The 17187-nt window shown below is 46.7% G+C and overlaps 1 protein-coding gene across 4 annotated transcripts in view; it reads right to left on the reverse strand.

The window, feature by feature from the left end:
- Positions 1–17187, reverse strand: part of LOC133968235 (nuclear receptor coactivator 2-like) — a 37226-nt gene that overhangs the window by 5722 nt on the left and 14317 nt on the right. For 3 of the 4 annotated variants that reach the window (XM_062404161.1, XM_062404163.1, XM_062404160.1), the window contains 15 exons: positions 14471–14581; positions 13840–14012; positions 11530–11633; positions 10327–10504; positions 9982–10170; positions 8669–8758; positions 8349–8489; positions 7993–8140; positions 5298–6531; positions 3013–3253; positions 2679–2900; positions 2272–2469; positions 2060–2165; positions 1800–1962; positions 1208–1498 (listed from right to left, as the gene is read on the reverse strand). In XM_062404161.1, coding sequence (XP_062260145.1) covers positions 1208–1498; positions 1800–1962; positions 2060–2165; positions 2272–2469; positions 2679–2900; positions 3013–3253; positions 5298–6531; positions 7993–8140; positions 8349–8489; positions 8669–8758; positions 9982–10170; positions 10327–10504; positions 11530–11633; positions 13840–14012; positions 14471–14562 — 3570 coding nt within the window. In that variant the 5' untranslated portion in view covers positions 14563–14581. The remainder of the gene's footprint in view (positions 1–1207; positions 1499–1799; positions 1963–2059; positions 2166–2271; positions 2470–2678; positions 2901–3012; positions 3254–5297; positions 6532–7992; positions 8141–8348; positions 8490–8668; positions 8759–9981; positions 10171–10326; positions 10505–11529; positions 11634–13839; positions 14013–14470; positions 14582–17187) is intronic. The other variant, XM_062404162.1, reaches the window with a different exon arrangement.

A 17187-nucleotide genomic window follows, 5' to 3' on the forward strand; every position in this document is an offset into this window, starting at 1 on the left:
ACGTTTTGTTTTAGACACGCCCCCTAAAGCACGAAGACAGGCGTGGTTCGGGTTTGTTTAGACTGGCACTGAAATGCATTGAACATAATCAACTTTGAATGACTCATTCATGTATCTGCAGATCAGCAGCAGTTAATATGTATTTTCCGTCCACACTTTGACTTCACTGTTTCCAAACTGGCACCAACAGGAATGTGAAGATTCGTGTGCAGTAGTCAAAACTCTCCACCAGGTGGCGGTCTAGACTGTAATGTATCGTAGGAACAGGCTGTTCAGAGATCAGTCACTCGTGGGGAATTATCACATTTCAACATTATTGGACAATTTGGAGCCTCAACATAAACGATCGAGTATCCAAAGACATGAACATGTGCAGAAACTGAATTAAGAGCTTGAATGCATCAACAACACGGTGACAGAACGGGAACATCGAGCAGGAAACACACACATGTGTGTTAACAGCCAGGAACATAACGTACGGTCGAGCAGTAATCTCTATAAGTGCGTGTATGGCTTTGTGTGCGTTTAAGTGCACACCGCATGCATGTGTGTTGATGCTTAAGTGGAGTTGCTGATGAAGGCAGCGAGCTGAAACACGTCTGTTCCTGTCTGGCTGCTGCCGCTGAGTTTGAACCTGTTGAACCCAGTCAGTGTCACTGTTCGCTCTCCAGCGCCACGCGTAAGAAGAACAATGTGTGAGAGCTTCATGTGGAGGCTGCTGCAGAGAGACACTGAATCTCAGTGCGGAGCAATCACACCATCTTTTACATGTTAATGAGGTTTGGCACTTTTCAAACAATCGTAAGGATCAAAATATATATCCATCCGTCTATTGTCCACGCCACTTATCACCTTGGCGGTCGCAGGGAAAGCTGGAGCCAGTCCCAGCTGACGTTGGGGCGAGAGACGGGGGTGCACCCTGCAGAGACCACCAGCGAATCACAGGAACATGTCTGCATCACATCTCCAGGCGGTTTGGAGTCTCCAATTAACCAATTAGGTTAATTAAACCAGTGAACGAGCAGAGAAAGAGGTGAATTTACTCTGTGGACGGATTGAGACGATCACTTAAACAAGTAGGAAACAAACCCATGTCGCTCAGCAGACAGTCACAGATGCATGTGAGGGTCTGTTCCCCCCCCTCCACAGGTCTGAGGTCAACTAGCATCACAGAACTGACAGAGGAGGGATTCGACACGTGACCTACCAGTTGGGCCTGGAGCCTGTGCTGCAGCTGGAGCCTCAGGTTGTTGGGCTGAGGGGGCACTCCGGCACTGGGAGCCCCCGGCCTCATTCCTGCCTGTCTGGGCCCCACACCTCCGGGCATCCTCATCATTGGGGGGTAACCACCAGGTGGCATCCTCTGTTGCCCCATGTGGCCGACCATCGAGGGTCCATGGAAGCCGCCATCAGATGGAATGCCGCCATAGCCTGGCTGCCCGCCGTAGTGTTGGCTGTACTGGGGAGGCTTCATGCCGTCCTGGTCTGACAGAGGAGCCTGCAGGGAGGGAGGGTGGTGAGATATGAGGAAGGGGAATAATAAAAGATGTGTAACCTGTTTTGAAACTATATTTAGGTTCAATTCAGTCATGTTTTCTGTTTATTACACTGAACTTTCCTGTAATCATAGGAGGTAGGGGCATGGGGTCGGGTTGGACACAATACAGAATCAATATATGTACAACTGTGTGAAATTTGGTGCAACTTGAGATTTAAGTGGACTGTTGGACTCAGAACAAGTAATCAAAAACATTATAAAACCCAATTTAAATAATGTTATGAGTCTGAAAGGGCCTCACCTGTCGGGCCAGCGTTGGGATTCCCAGCATCTTGTCGATCTCCTCCAGACCCTCATAGTCCTTTAGCACCGAGCACAGCTGGCTCAGCAGGGCCCCTTCGTCTGGCTGGCCCTCGGGCCCCATGGAGCAACACCCCATCCCCTCCGCCTGTGGAACGCCGTACCTGAGAGACACCTCAACGTTAGTGTCACGAGACGAGGATCCACACGGAGCTCACGTCAGAACCGCTGATCAGCTGACAGGTTACATGAAAGACCAACCTGCTCTGGTTTCCGTAGTGATCCATCATCATCCGGTCTGGCCATGGAGCCGTCTGATTGGGCGGGGCCTGCTGCTGAGGGTAGGAAGGGTTCGCCATCTCCATCTCTGCAGCAAAGAAATGCAAAAGCCAGGATCAGTTCTGGTTCTGATGATAGTCTGTGTCGGTTTTAGTTTTTCTCGTTCTGTTATCCATCCATCTTTTTTTCCTCACCATTTCCCATCATCTGCATGTTCACCATCGCTCTGGATCCAGGGGGGCCTCTCGTGGGGAGCCCAGTGTTCATGGTGGGGACCATGCGCCCAGGTCCGATCCCCTGGCCCATCATCTGCCCCTGGGGACCCCCTATTGGCCCCTGGGGACCCCAGCCCTGCTGCATGGAGCCTCGCATCGACCCATTTGTCAGCATGCCTGATTCAAGGGGATGAATTACACAAGTAGAGTCATTTTTATAAAATAGAGAAGCTCAAATTGTCTTGTATTAGAAATGATAAAGATGTGAGAAGATGAATGATCAACTTTCAGGATGTTCCATTCCATACACTTATATAACTAATGACATCAGAGCTTGTGTCTTTGTTAAAAAGCTGCATTGGCTAGTTTTCTTTTTCCAGCCTCACCCGAGTTGGCCATCGCAGCTTGGTTGGCCATTCCTGCGTGACTTCCCATCATGCCTTGCTGCTGTTGATGCTGCAGTAAGGAGTAGGGGCTGATGTTCCTGTGATGAGGAGGGAACGGCCTGGCGGCGTTGGGGTTGGCGCCCATGCTGCCGTCCAGGGACATGCTCCTGACAGGAGGAGCAGCCCGACCGGGGGGGCCCTGCCTGGCTCCACTGAAACCTGCTGCAGAGAAGACACACGTTGTTCACACATGTTTGCTGAGGGACAAATGTGATGAATGTTTTTCTAATGTTCTCATTGAGATTCTGAGGATTTTAGCATTTTTCAGACGCACTTGCTGGGCCCATGGGAGGGAAGGCTCTGTGCTGATTGGGGGGGCTGCTGCCGCCGCTATGGTTGCTCATGTGTAGGATGTCGCTGATGATGGTCTGTTTGTCCACCGAGGGCCTGGGCGGGACAGAGGAGGAAGAGGATGAAGAGGAGGGTGGTCCTCTAGCTGGTGGCTGGGCTCCATACAGCTGCTGCTGCTGGCCGCCACTCTGCAGGTCCTCCAGAAGGTCCTCAAGTTCACTGGCCTGAGATCAGCAACAAAAAAACATTTAAATTACAAAACAAAAAGGAATCAAGACATTTTTGAAAGATTTTTTAAAATGTTGCACAACCTGACAAAAGTTTTTTTCAACCCATTTATTTCATATAATTAAAACATTTAAAATAAGTTTTTTTGTCTTTGTGTTTTGTTAAATTCACTTTTGGATTTAAGAGTGACACAAGAACTAATAATAAAACAAAACAAAATGGGAAAATCTATTTTTATATCATGAACGTGAACTTCACTATTGTTAACAACTCATTGTTACATTGCAACTTAACTCTCGATACAAAAACACACCCACAACTCAAACATGCACTCGCACACACATACACACAGACACACACACACACACACACACACAGACAGGGACGGTTTCCTCCGGGCATTTGGCTGATGAATAGAGGAGGAGCTAAAAATAAACTGCCGGCACTAATGAGGTCATGTGTGATGTACAATAAGACACACAGTCATAGCTCGGTTTAGCTACAGTACGCACACACAGACACACACACACACACACACTGTGACCTCTATATTAACACACATAAAGGGAAAATTGCAAAAGGGGATGTGAAGGACATGCCCCCAAAAAACTGTCTACGTCCAGTCATAGTTAAAGAGTATATATATATATATATATATATATATACACACAACCTTTGTGGAGCCTCCTCTCGTCTATGAGAAGGCTGATGAGCAATGCTTCAGTGTGAAGTGAGTGAACGATCAACATCACTGTGATAAACAGGCTCATTCATCATCTGATGGAAACCAGATTTTAACTTGCATTCACTAAACAGCTTTTTGTAGTTACACACAGCTGCCGCTAGATGTCACTAAAAAGACACTTCAGGTCTTTGACACAATAGAAGCAGGAAATATTTCAAGCCTGATATTTGCATTTTTACATTTTAGATCTGATGTGCACCAGTGAATGTTATTATTCATTTCTTTAATCCTATATCTGATTTACACCAGTCTGTGAAACGTTGTGTTGCGTTCGACTGTGAACACAACAACACAACTCGACTGTGAACACAACTTGCACCGTCGATAAAACAGGTTCTGAGTGACCTGCTGCTTTGCATGCACGCTGCCCTTCGCCTCATCTTTCTGTTTCTCCTGTTCCCGTTTAGCTGGAGCTTCATCAGAGGAGTTTAAACGTCTGTTGAGGAACAACACAAACAGCTTCCTGGCTTATTCAGCTCCAGCTCAACAAAACCTCGTCTCCTTCTACAAAGAGCCAAACGAGAAACCTTCCTGTGAGAGCGACTCTCCTCCTCTTCCACTCCGGAGGAACAACTGATCAACAGGCTGACTCAGTGGTTCCGCCTCCGTGTGAATGCACCTCCACTTTCAATGGTTAAAAGTTGTTGTTGTGTGAGAAACAAACAAGACAGCTACACTCTTAGAACACGCATTACATTAGTGGGGCTCACAAACCAGCCCCCTGCTTCACACTGACTCTGCTGACCCCCCCCTCGCACATAATTTATAACTATACATTATTGGCACTATCACCAATCTCTACACCTTAGAACCGTACGTGCCCATAACTCTCTTACTGTAGATATTGTTGTTCTATTGTTGTTTTTATATTGTTGTTTGTACAGTGCACCAACCACACCAAGGCAATTTCCTGTATGTGCAAATATACATGGCAATAAAAATAATTCTGATTCTGATTCTGATTAGATTTCAGGTGTACCGCTCACTTTCACCACTGGAGGCCACAAAATATGAACGTTGGCAAAACTCTTGAGCCCGAAAGAAGCAGAATCCACCAAATATTACCACTAAATATTACAACGAAATATTACCACTAAATATTACCACTATATATTATCACTAAAATACTGTCTCAGCTTCAGAGGGATTATTTTATCTGACCAACCGTCCAAAAACACAAAGATATTTCATTTAAAATTATATAAAACATTGAAAAGCAGCAAAACCTCTCATTTGACCTAATGAAATGCTTCATACATGACTAACTGGATTATCTGTAAATACTGTAAACTGACCTGGTCCGCCATGTTGAAACCCACTTCCTGTTTCTCTGTCTTAATGCTGGACAGCTTCGGTCCATCGCCCGGCTCCATCTTCGCTGCTTTGTCCAGGATGCCGTTATCGTCCCTGTCCAACAAATAGCGGAGCAGTGCATTGTCTTTCTTCTTGGGGCTGCCCGGCTCCTGTTTGATGCAGAGTTCAGCCAGTGAGGCCATGTTGTCCAGCGCAGCCGACTCGGGACCGATGGCGTCTTTCCCGGTAGCTTCCGCCGTCAGCTTGGCCAACTCCACGGGCGAGGTGCTGTTCTGCAGCAGCCTGTGGAGGATTTTGTGCTTCTCCTTTAATGAAGTGGAGTAGTTGTTATTCCCAGCCCCGCCGGCACCCCCGACCCTGCTCAGCGGGTCCTTGCAGTTCTGCTCGTCCCTGAGGGGCCCCGGGGGTGAGCCGGGATCAGAGGGTTCTAACTTAGTGGTGAGGAGCTGGAGCAGCTTCGTGTGCCCTTTGGTGCTGAGAAGGTGGTTTGTGGTGTCGCCGAGCTCACCTCCATTACTGTCCAAGCTGTCGGGGTCACCGTCTTTGTCCTCCCCCTGCTCACCTTCCTGGTTTTGGGACAACAACAAGTCCTGCTGCTCCCCAAAGGTCCCAAACAAGTCAGCCTCTAAGCCGGGATGGTTCTTCGCGAGCTGGCTGCTTCCTGTGCTGCTGCAGTGAAGAGGGCTCTGCAGGCCAGCCATCTTTCTGTCAGGTGAGTCGGGATGCTGGCCCTCTGTGAGGCCCTGGGTGACCCTGTGGCCCTGGCTGAGGGCCTGCAGGGCACTGAGGGAGTTGAACACTTGGCTGTTTCCGGTGCTGCTGCACACGGACGCGGGCGAGTGGAGGCCGGCGACAGGAGAGAAGGAACCAGGGGGGTGCTGGGAGAGGTGAGGGCTGCTGCAGCTGCTGCCGGGACTCTGGTGATGACGAGGAGACAGCATGGCCCCCTGGGCCCCTGAGCTGACGCTGGGGCTTCCCTGGGCAGAAGGGCTGCCCAGCTTGAGTCCGTGGCTGTTCCCCTGAGGCGTGGAGGCCCGACCCGACACAGCCCCGAAACCCCGTCCAGGGGTGCTGGGGGCTGACCTGGAGTGGTGGGTGTTGCTGGTGACACTGGCGTCAGGGGAGGCAGAGGGACCACTCGCACTGGTTGGGGTCATTGGCTTGACCACGACCTGCCCGCCTGGTGCATATGTGGTCATTCCACCACCGATATCCCTGAAGGGAGAAGGAAACGGGAACAAGAATCAGTCCTGGTCCAGTGCGGTGCTGGTGGTTTATTTGTTTTAATCGTGTAAAACAATGACATTTTCTAGTAATAACCCCATTTCAACAAAAGTCAAGCACCATCTGTAATTAAATAAGAAAAGCACGATTTTTTAATTGAATTATAGTGTAGTAGTGTTTTTATGTCATTTTTTAAATTAAAAATACAGTAAAGTTTCTGTTTTTCAGAACTACTGCTGAATTTCAGTGAATATATACAGAGAGTGATGAGTAGCATTCTGAAGAGGTTCAGTGATATCCCTTCGTTCAGCTTCAATTAGTCTCGTCATGAAGAAATCAACAGACAGCAGCTCTTCTAGGCGGTGTACACAAGTGGGAAAACAAAGACGTGGCAGAGAGAGAGAGCCTTCAACATGGATCGGCTTCAGCCCCACATCAAACACACAAAGCTCCCATTGTGCTGAATGCTGGAGCGATGCATTTGAATGTGAAACTTGTGGAAGTAGAAAAGGCCAAGTTCTCGCCATTGATCCGCGAGGCTGTGGGTAACAAGTCCTGGCATCGCTTTCTGACCCGGTGTCAGGACCATGAAGGGAAGGGTCGCACCAGCAGCTGGATACTGGTTGAGTGGCTCCCAGCAGAGGGAGGAGGGGATGGAAGTGCTGCAGACTGAACTGGCTGGTGATGCTTGTGTCAGTTTTGGTCTATACATGCGGCGGAAGCTGTTAATAACAGGCTCTTTGTTGGTTACCCACACTGCAGTGATGCCCCCCCCATCAAAGAGCCTGAGAGGGAACATGTGATCAACACAGGTTGACAAGAGAAACAAGAAAAAATTAAATCTGTTGTTATGTAATTAAAGTCATGATATGATGTTTTTCTATGATGAGTGGAAAGTCAATGTTAATTTTAAGATGGGCGTCATTTTAAGAAGAATTTAGATCTTAAAGATGAACTTTGTTCTCGAGCTACAGGGCAAAACTCGTGATTCACTACCAAGAAATCGTATAACTTGTCTCCACTGATTGGAGGAGACGTGTGAAGCTCTCTGGACAGAATCATGCAGGTTTAGGATGAACTTCTGACGAACAAATTTGGGGACTTTTGGACCAATCACAGGAAGTGGAGACAGCATTAAACTGTAGAAGAAGAAGAGGAAGCAGCTGCAGTCTTCACCTCCGACGAGCTAATGTTCAAACACCAACGTCAGACGCTGTCTCCAACCAATCAAAGTCAAGTATAGGTAGACTCCGCCCACTTAAGTGATGACAACAGGACGTACGTATGTCAGACAAAACTCTTTACTCCCTAAATTACATCGTGAAAGCAAAACTAAACAGATGAAATGAAACACATGAAGCTCGATTCAGACTCTCAGGTGTGAAAACGTCCTGAGATGGAGCAGAAGACACTTTGCAGCAGAGACAGAGTTAAAGTCCTGGTGGCTCGTACCTCTGCAGGCTGTGCAGCGACATGTAGAGCTGTGGCTCACTGGTGGTTGGAGACCGGACCAGCTTGCTCCTGGTCTGAGCCGAGACCGTGGTTCCGTCTGCCAGGGAGAATCTATACATGGGGCTGAGCGCCTGGCCGCTCTTCAACACTGGAAAGAGCCCGACAGAAACAAGCAGTACTGTGAGTCGAGTGGCAGAGAGTTATCTTTGCTGATATTAAAAACAGGATATTAGGTAGAAATTCTGCTAAATCCTCTAAATCTCCACATTAAAACATACTTGGTGCACTTCGATGTACTGGTCTAAAGACAAAAACAGCAGCAACCAAGAAACTGTGCTGGTTCTGTTAGGAATCACCTTCCTGCTGGTGCTTTTTGGCGAAGGACATGTCGCCTTCGTTCTGCAGGTGGAACCTCTGAATGCAGCGTCGCACCAGGTCCTCCCAGCCCGGCCTCATGGACGCCCGCAGCAGACTGGTGTCCAGCGATGTGATCTTACCTGGACGAGGATGGAACTGGGGTTAGCAGACGATGTGGAGCGGCAGGGGGAATTACTTAACAACCAGCCTGGAGCTCCAACCCTTACTGTATATCTGAAGTGATCAGGTTTTCAAACAACCTACAATAACATACATACTAGGACATCCAGGGAAAAGGACATTGCATCAAGGTACAAACCTTGAAGGTCCTGCCGGGTGGTGAACTTCATCACAGGTCTCTCTTTGACCGGGACTCTTCTTGCCACGCAGATGAGACAAGACTGGAAATCTGCACATTTGGAAAATTGCGGGTTGATGGAATCCATTTCTCGTCACATCCTGCGACTACACACAATACTGATGATATAATAGACTGCATAAAGAAACTGTGATGTCAACTGTAGGCTCTTGTTCGGGCTCCACACCTGCTTAAGCTTCAGCTCTTCCCTCATTTAAACACAAGGAAACAAGTTCACTTTATTTTATTAACCATTTAACCATAACCATGTCTCATGAGGAATGTGCACGTTTATTAGAAATACCTCTTAATGTAATGTACTCCAGTCAAACAACATCACTGGTGTTTTCACCGTAACGATTCAGTTAACTAAATTTAAATTCACTAGCTCATAATAATCCTTGATCTGTCCCCTGATCCGGATCCACTACAAAACCCAAAAGGTTATTTCCTAATCTAAACCACATCCTTCAAGTCTTGTGATAATCCGTCCTGTGTTTTTTAATAAACCTGCTAACTAACAGTTTCAGATGTCACAAACTAAGGAAAACAATCCTGTCAACTTTAACAATAAACACCAACACTAATCAGAAGTTATTAGAAAACGTACAGTCTTCTCTGTGTTTGTTTAATTCACTCAACAGTTTATCAGACGCGTAATCAAACACATTCAAGTCTGACATTTTGTTACGTGAGGAAAGAGAAGTGTTTTCTGTACGTTAGAGGATGTAAACCTTCATGAACCTGAATATGAGCAGCAGGTCTCCTTTAACACAACCTCAACACAACACCCTCAACACAACACCCTCAACCTGCAGCCCTGGGTCTGTCCACCAGACGTCCTCCTGCCGTCAGGGGACAGATCGGCACCGTATCTGTCAGACGTCTAAAATGAGAGCACCAGAAAGACTCTTCTCCCTGGTGTGCATGTGGTTTGATAAGACAAGATGGGGAAATGACAAAGTGCCACACTCTAATTAGTGTCTCCCAATGGATGGGAGGAGAAGTAGAGAGGAGTGGTGACGAAAGGAGGACAGGACACAAGAGACAAGAAGAATGGGGGATGGATGGAGTGATGGGAAAGTGACGGAAAGTCGAGACAGAGGTGGAAATGGGGAGAGAAGAGATTTTATGATGAAGGGCAAGAGTAAGAAGTCAGAGAAACAAACGGAGAGAGACATGGTTAGTAAAAAAGAGGCTGAGAGAAAAATAAACAAAAGGAAAGCAAGAAAACACATGGAACTAAATGAGAGACACAAAGTCAAAGTCAGTACCTTCCCCCTCTTCCTTGATGGACTTGGGCTCGGACACAGCGAAACACTGCATGGTCTCGTACTTCTGCTGCGCCGTGTCCTGCTGCTCTGAGGTCGCCTGCTCTTCTCCGTCCACCTGGGGCTTGACCAACATGCGGCAGGTGAAGGTGTGGCTGTTCCTGCTGGAGGGGTCACCGCTGCGATGGTTGACTGGAACACAGACACACACAGAGGCTGAACATTTGACTGCAGCCTCTGGAGGACGCAGCCCCTGAAGCTGAACGTTCTCTTCCACCGCTGCAACATGAAGGAGCTGGACTGACCCCTCCATCCGATGTGGTCCGGTTCACTGTCTGTGGTTCTTACCCATGCTCTTTGGCAGCAGGTTCTTTATGAACTCGGCGTGATCCCCAACGTGCAGCACGCTGTAGACGTTGGTGTTCATCAGCTCCTCCTGCTGGTAGAGCAGATACTGACTCACGTTCTCCGAGACAAACACGATGTTGCCCTCCACGTTGACCACGAAGAAGAAGCCGTCCAGGGCCTGGGGGGGGGAGGAGGGGGGGGGAAGGGAGGAGGGGGAGAAAAGAGGAGGCAGAGAAGAGAGAGTGATGATTAGAAGGATCAGCAGACATGAGAACAGTTTTAAATAGATCTGGATGTTTTGATTTGTGTTTTTACGCAGTGTGTGTGTGTGTGTGTGTGTGTGTGTGTGTGTGTGTGTGTGTGTGTGTGTGTGTGTGTGTGTGTGTGTGTGTGTGTTTCCATTCTGTCATTCCTGTCTACTCAGCATTTTCCACCTATATGTACAGACTGTAATTTGTCCTTTAGCTTTACACACATGACTACACAAGCTACACAACTACTACTGTAAATATATACTAGAGTAGAATAGAATAGAATAGACCCTTTGCCTCAATAATACGGCTGATGAAAGCTATTTATATCCCGTGTGTGCGTGTGTGTGTGTGTGTGTGTGTTTGTGTGTGTGTGTGTGTGTGTGAGCCTCCTTCTCTCCTATTCTAATCTGGCTTTTAAGTCAGGTATTTACTTCACTGGGTGTCATGTTATACGTCACCACACACCCGTGAGCGTACAGACAGCATAAGCACACAGACACACACACACAAACACACACACACACACACAAACACAAACACACACACTCCAGAAGGCTAGATGACGCCACTAACCAGGGGGACTCTTATCTCTCTGCAACTGTGAAAGTGTAACACCATTTAAAGTCAGATCGGCGCTCCTGTTGTGTTTCGAATAACAACTTAGACGAAACGCTGGCTGTCGGACTGAAGACAGACTTCCTCTTAAGCCTCTGTGTGGCTGCGATGATGATGATGATGATGAAGATGATGAAGGAGCACGACCTAATTTGGACGGATGCAGTTTGTTGCGTCTCTTGTGAAAACGTGATAACGAACTACTATGGGGGTCAGTTACAGGTCGGTGGCCTCAAAAGAAATTAATCCTCGTTCCCTGTCTCCTCGTTGCACCTCCTCCTCCTCCCCCTCCTCCTCCTGTGTTCCCTTTTGTGTTACTGCTGTCGTGACCCACCTCGAGCATCATGGGCCCAAGAGCGTCCTTATCGATGACGCCCTGTCCTGTGGAGGAGACGTCGGCCTTCTGCACCTCCTCCTCATCCGCCACCGGAGCTTTGTCTGTGAAGGACATCGAGAAACACAGGAGTATTTATTTATCCTTTTCCCCTTTTCTTAAATAAGAGAAATAAAACACATATTTTAGAAAAAAGCAAATCCTTGACAACGTGTTTTCAGGAATTTGTTGAATATAGTGATGTTCAGATGGGAGGTCAAAAGTTCAGGCTGTAAATCAAACAAACAGTTGTTTGTTAGTTTTCCTTGAAAATTAATCTCAGCTTCTTAGAAAAATATTCAATGCTCACATGTTATTCTCGCCTTCAGGCAAAAATACAGCAACACACACACACACACTTTGAGTTATATATACACACACAAGGACTTTTCATTGATTACACACATCACTTAACCTCCGTTTAACCTCTTAATAGCGTCAGCTCTAAACTACCGTCTTCCAGCTGCTGTTGAACCCGCAGGTCTGAGTGCCTGGGACGTCACAGGGACCAGGTATCGGCCAGAGTTAACGCACGGTACATTACACACGTTTAGAGTCCTATTAGAGGCCGGTCTCCTCTCTCCTCCCTGCTTGTACCACTGGACTGTTAAGCCTCCCATGGCCCCATTAGGCCACATAGCTCACATTCCTGTTGTGGGACCAGAGCTGCACAGAGTCATCAGCCCTTAAAGCCTGTCACTGCAGAGCCCGGCTGTCATGTAGGTGGAGGAGTGTTAAAGTCACAGTGCCAGCTTTCTGCACAACATGGTTAAATGTGGTTATTGTGTTCAGCAGGCTGCGGGGGGGATTCACGTGCACGGTTTTCTGTGAACGTCAACCATCGGGCACAGAGAGGAAAATCCCTGTGAAACACAAAATCTAACTTTGCACATGATCCAATCTGCACAACTGAGCAACACACAACTCAGCCACTCTCAGAGATGTGTGCTTCCAACAACTAAACTCTAAAGATGACGACACAGGAGCTACGCAAAAGTGAAGTCCAGGTGACTCGCTCAGCCCCTGGTGGCTGGCTACAGTACAGGTCATAACCCCACCACCTCCATGTTAATGGATGGGACATCAGCTCAAATGTGGAATGATTGTTTTCTCAAAGATGGGTTCTTTGATTTTAGGTGTCGTTTTAATTTGTTAATCAATGCAATAGAAACGGGATGAAACATTTTGTGTGTGTGTTTGTTTGTACGCATGTGTGTTTATTCAGCTGTTGTCTTACAGACACAAACAGTGCAACAACATGTGCACACCGACTGGCAGAGGACAAAACGGGAGGGAGATGATGAGAGGAGGGAGGAGGAGAAAAGGAGGAAAGGAAAGGTCAAACAATAGAAAGAGAAGGGAGGGAGGAAAGGAAAGGGACGGAAAAGACGGTTAATGAAAGAGAGCAAAAAGGAAAGGAAAGGAGAAGAGAGACAAGTGAGGGAATAGAGAACAGGAAAGGAAAAGAACAACGGAAGAAACATAACATAAAAGGACAGAGAGGACAGAGGAGGGAAGGAAAAGATGGTAAATGAAGAAAAGCAAAAGGAAAGGACATGGTGAGAAAAGAAGGAAAGGAATTGATATGATAGGAGAGAACAGGAGAGGAGAAGAAAGTAAAAGAACAGAGAGGAAAGGGGGAGGAGAGGTGAAACCGAGAGGAAGGTGGAGGGAAGGAGAGCAGGAGGTAGGGAGCTCGAGAGACAGAGCCCGGGGCAGAGCTACACGCTCGCATCATGTTGCACAGTGTTACACAACTGCGCGGATGGTGATGGTGGTGCAGAGACAGACACCATCATCACACACATGATCACTACAGGATCTGTGCAGGGTCACACTCACACACGTTTAGATTCAGTTGGTGGAAGGAGCTGGATGTTATCAACCCCCCCCCCCCCCCTTCAGTCTGTATTTTTAAAGTTGCTTAATTGCATTTAGAATTTTCGGTTCGTTTTCACTTGTGAGGAGTAATTCACATTTCATCTCATCAGTTCCTCCGTTGATGCGATTGCGTTGCTGAACTCGATTCAATCACACGATTACTTAAGAGTCCTCACTTACTACAACAACCACATTCTCCACTCCCCCCCCCCACCCGTGATTGTGGTTGGGAGAATAAAGCTCCTCTTTCATTGCAAAATAGTTGTGAGAGAAAAATTTAAATGTGGCACAACTCATGTCGGCTCCACTTAAGAAGATGAATGTTCAATAAAAATATGTAGAGGAACATTCACATCATTTCATCATCATTATAAAAAAGTAGCTCCTCACCCTGCTCCTTGATCTGCCTGATCTGCTTCACCGTCTCCTTGAGGATGGCACATTTGTCCGGCTTGACGTTCAGGTCGTCCATGTCGTTGATGTTGTTGAAGATCAGCTCTGCCAGCTCCTCGATGTATTTGTTCTCCTGCTCCCGGTTCCTCCTCTCGGTGCTCCTCTTCGGGCTGCCGCACAGGGAGGTGATTTTAGGTTTAGTGGTTAAATGAAGACTTTAACTTCATGCACAGGGTGGTTATCTGCAGTTTGACACTTGAGGTGGATGCATGACTGCAACTGTGCACGTCTCAAACCTTCTCCTCATTATAACGTCAGTGCATCGTCACTACAACCTTCACACCTCCTCTCCAACAGTGAGAGCTCGACCACTTGTTAGCTCTTATGTGAACCACTGCTTGCAGGAAATGCTGAGCCAGCATTTTTCTAAATTGTCCTGCAAAGTCCTTCCACCTCTTTCCCTCTTCTCTTTAACTCAGTCCCTACACAAATGTGTCCTGTCACTGTGTTTGTCTATGTGTTAGTGTGTCTAGATAGATAAGATAAACAGAAAATCACTATGTGGTGGTCGGAGTTGATATTTTGGGGGTGGACACCAGTAATTGAGGCTGTGGATGAAGGTCTTCACCTGGGTCCCAGGAGGTCCGACTGGCAGTCCTTCCTCTTCAGAGACTCTCCCCCTCGGGGGGGCTCCGGGCTGTCCGCCCTCCCACTACTCATCTTCAGCAAATATCAGCACCTAAAACCACAGAAACACAACCATGAGGATATTTACACAGGCTGTTTATCTGGATTATGAGCAAACATAAAACACACTGAGATATTTTGTCTTTTATAACTGTTATAACCTCTGTTTCAACAATGCAAATGCAGAACAGTCACGAGGGGGGGGGGGGGTGTAATAACCACTTCCAAATGAACTTGTTTTGTTGCCATTTTCCTTTTAAGCTTTTGATTTCAAATACATTCATATAGATCATTTAAACCTTTAATTGTTGCTCAGTCTGTGCCAGTGTGAGGAGGCTATTGATCTAAATTCACTGGTTCAGTTACAACTGAAAACCTCTCGACTGCTCCACCAGCTTCACAACATTCTTGCCCACAGTGTTCTGAAGACATCATGTGCTGGAGATGTACACAACCTGTTTGAATGGTGCATAATCAAACAAGGAGCGTGTTCGTGACTCATGAAAACAATGTGCCATTATAAAGAGTGCCCGTTGGCAATATGTGGGAGGCCCAGTGGGAATAAAGTAGGTGTCAATAATTGCCTCAGTTAGAAGCAGCTAATTCATGTAGGCATTCCAACGGCTCTCCCATGAAGAGTTCTCTCGTCAAAGCTGACGTCTTCAACAGGAGCCATTCAGCAGAGAACCAAACTGTCTTCATAACCCTAACCCAAATTCAAAGTCCTGCAGATATGACCTACACTTCAGTCAACCTCCAGGTGGCGTTAAATACGATTTGGGGGATTTTATGTTTTATTCCTTTTCTTTCATAAGGTTAGATTTTTATTGTGTTTTTGACGTAGAGAGCATTTGATTTCTCTTCTTGACTGAATTAAAACTGGCTTGAATGTGCGTCAACGTAAACACAGCATCAAACACTGCCGATGTGAAATGATCATCAGTCTACCTGCTAGTTTCTAGGTTTAGGTTTTGTCTCCTGATGGGACTTTGACAGGAGGACTTTCTCAAAAAGACATTAGGAAATAAAAAGATGGAAGAGACAGATTCACTAAAAGCATGTTGTGGCTTCGGACACGACAAAAGGTTCTGTCACTGGTGAGGCAGCGTGGCAGTTAGAAGCTGTGGATGTCAGGGCGGCCGGCCTTAAAGGCCCTTCAACCGGCCAGCACGTCACCTGACCATTACATAACAGACAGTCTGTGGGGCTGATACTGTACTGAGCAGACGAAGGCAGGAAACCAGGATAAGGGAGAGAGAGAGAGAGAGAGAGAGAGAGAGAGAGAGAGAGAGAGAGAGAGAGAGAGAGAGAGAGAACAACAGGGAGAGAGCGAGGGAAATAAACTGAAGAACGACGAGTCTATTGCTCAAAAATAAGAATAAATGAATAAGAGAAAAGGGCCAGAAGGTGGAGTGGAGTCTCTGGATCTGGTTGTGCTGAGAGTTCCCATGATGCAAGGAGAGACCCTGTTAATCAGCTGTTATCATCACCAGTCAGTCAGTTAGCAACACTTCCTGTTGTGACCCAATGTAAGCCATGCTAGCTCGAACATGAGCTAACCCACTTATTTCACTGAACTGGAAAACCAGTTCCAGGTTCCTCTCCTTGATTTTCTCCTCTTCTACTCACTTGATTTTAGGGCTACATCAACAATTATTCTTTATTACGATCAAGGGATCCCTGATGTGTAGTAAAATCATATTATTATCAGGTCGTAAAACTTCACATTAATAAACTGACTCAAAGAGACACTGAATCACAATAGACCGCTTCCTAAAGATGAAGCCAAAACATCTCAATCACCCCCTCCATGTCCCCATTTAGTTATCATGTAGTCAAAATTAGGCTACAGGCTGAAGTCAACATTGCATATACTTTTAAACTGCACATTAAAATGTATTAGTTTGTATTAATCAAAGTAAAATTAGAAAATCTCCCCAAAACCGAAGTCTGTAAAACAACATTAGACACGTTGAAGCTGTACTCCCAGCTTTGGCAGATTATTATGGTTTATATACTTCAATCAATGTCTCAGGTAGTTGCACATGGGCCCACAAACGAGAACACAAATGAAGACACACATATGGCCTTACGCACACACACACAAACACACACTGAATTAACACTAATGTAGCCTGCGACACAAAAGCCTTTAGCCCGTTCAGCCCAATACTAATGCAATCAGGAGCCAAGAGCTTCTCAAAGGGAAGCCATGTAAAAACAATTTGAGCCTGAGAGAGGAGGCGAGGCCAGAGGGTCAGAGCAGCCATTAAGGAATTAAAGCTGAGGGCTGACCACAGTCTGCTTAAGTGGACTCTGTCGTCCATGGAGACCATCGCTGCTCCGTTTCTTTGTTTTGGGTTTTCTGGAAACCAGTGGCTACTGGGTGAGGCCGTGACAGGTGCTGTGTGTTCAGTTCTCTTCTGCTAACTGCACAGAGCATGTTCACGATGGAGCTGTTATTCATTGTCTCGTACTCATCAGAGATCCCTCGATCGTGATAAAGAAAATCATCATATCGTGGAGATTGCAGTCTTTTTTTTTTAAAGTGGCTTATTCATAGAGAGGTTTTAACCCTGTTGCCTGTATTCAGGTGTGTTGTCATTTGTTTAAGTGTAAACCATCATTCTGGTCTGTTCAGGTTTCAGGGAACATCCC

Source organism: Platichthys flesus, chromosome 14 (genome assembly GCF_949316205.1).
Source record: "Platichthys flesus chromosome 14, fPlaFle2.1, whole genome shotgun sequence".
NCBI lineage: Eukaryota > Metazoa > Chordata > Actinopteri > Pleuronectiformes > Pleuronectidae > Platichthys > Platichthys flesus.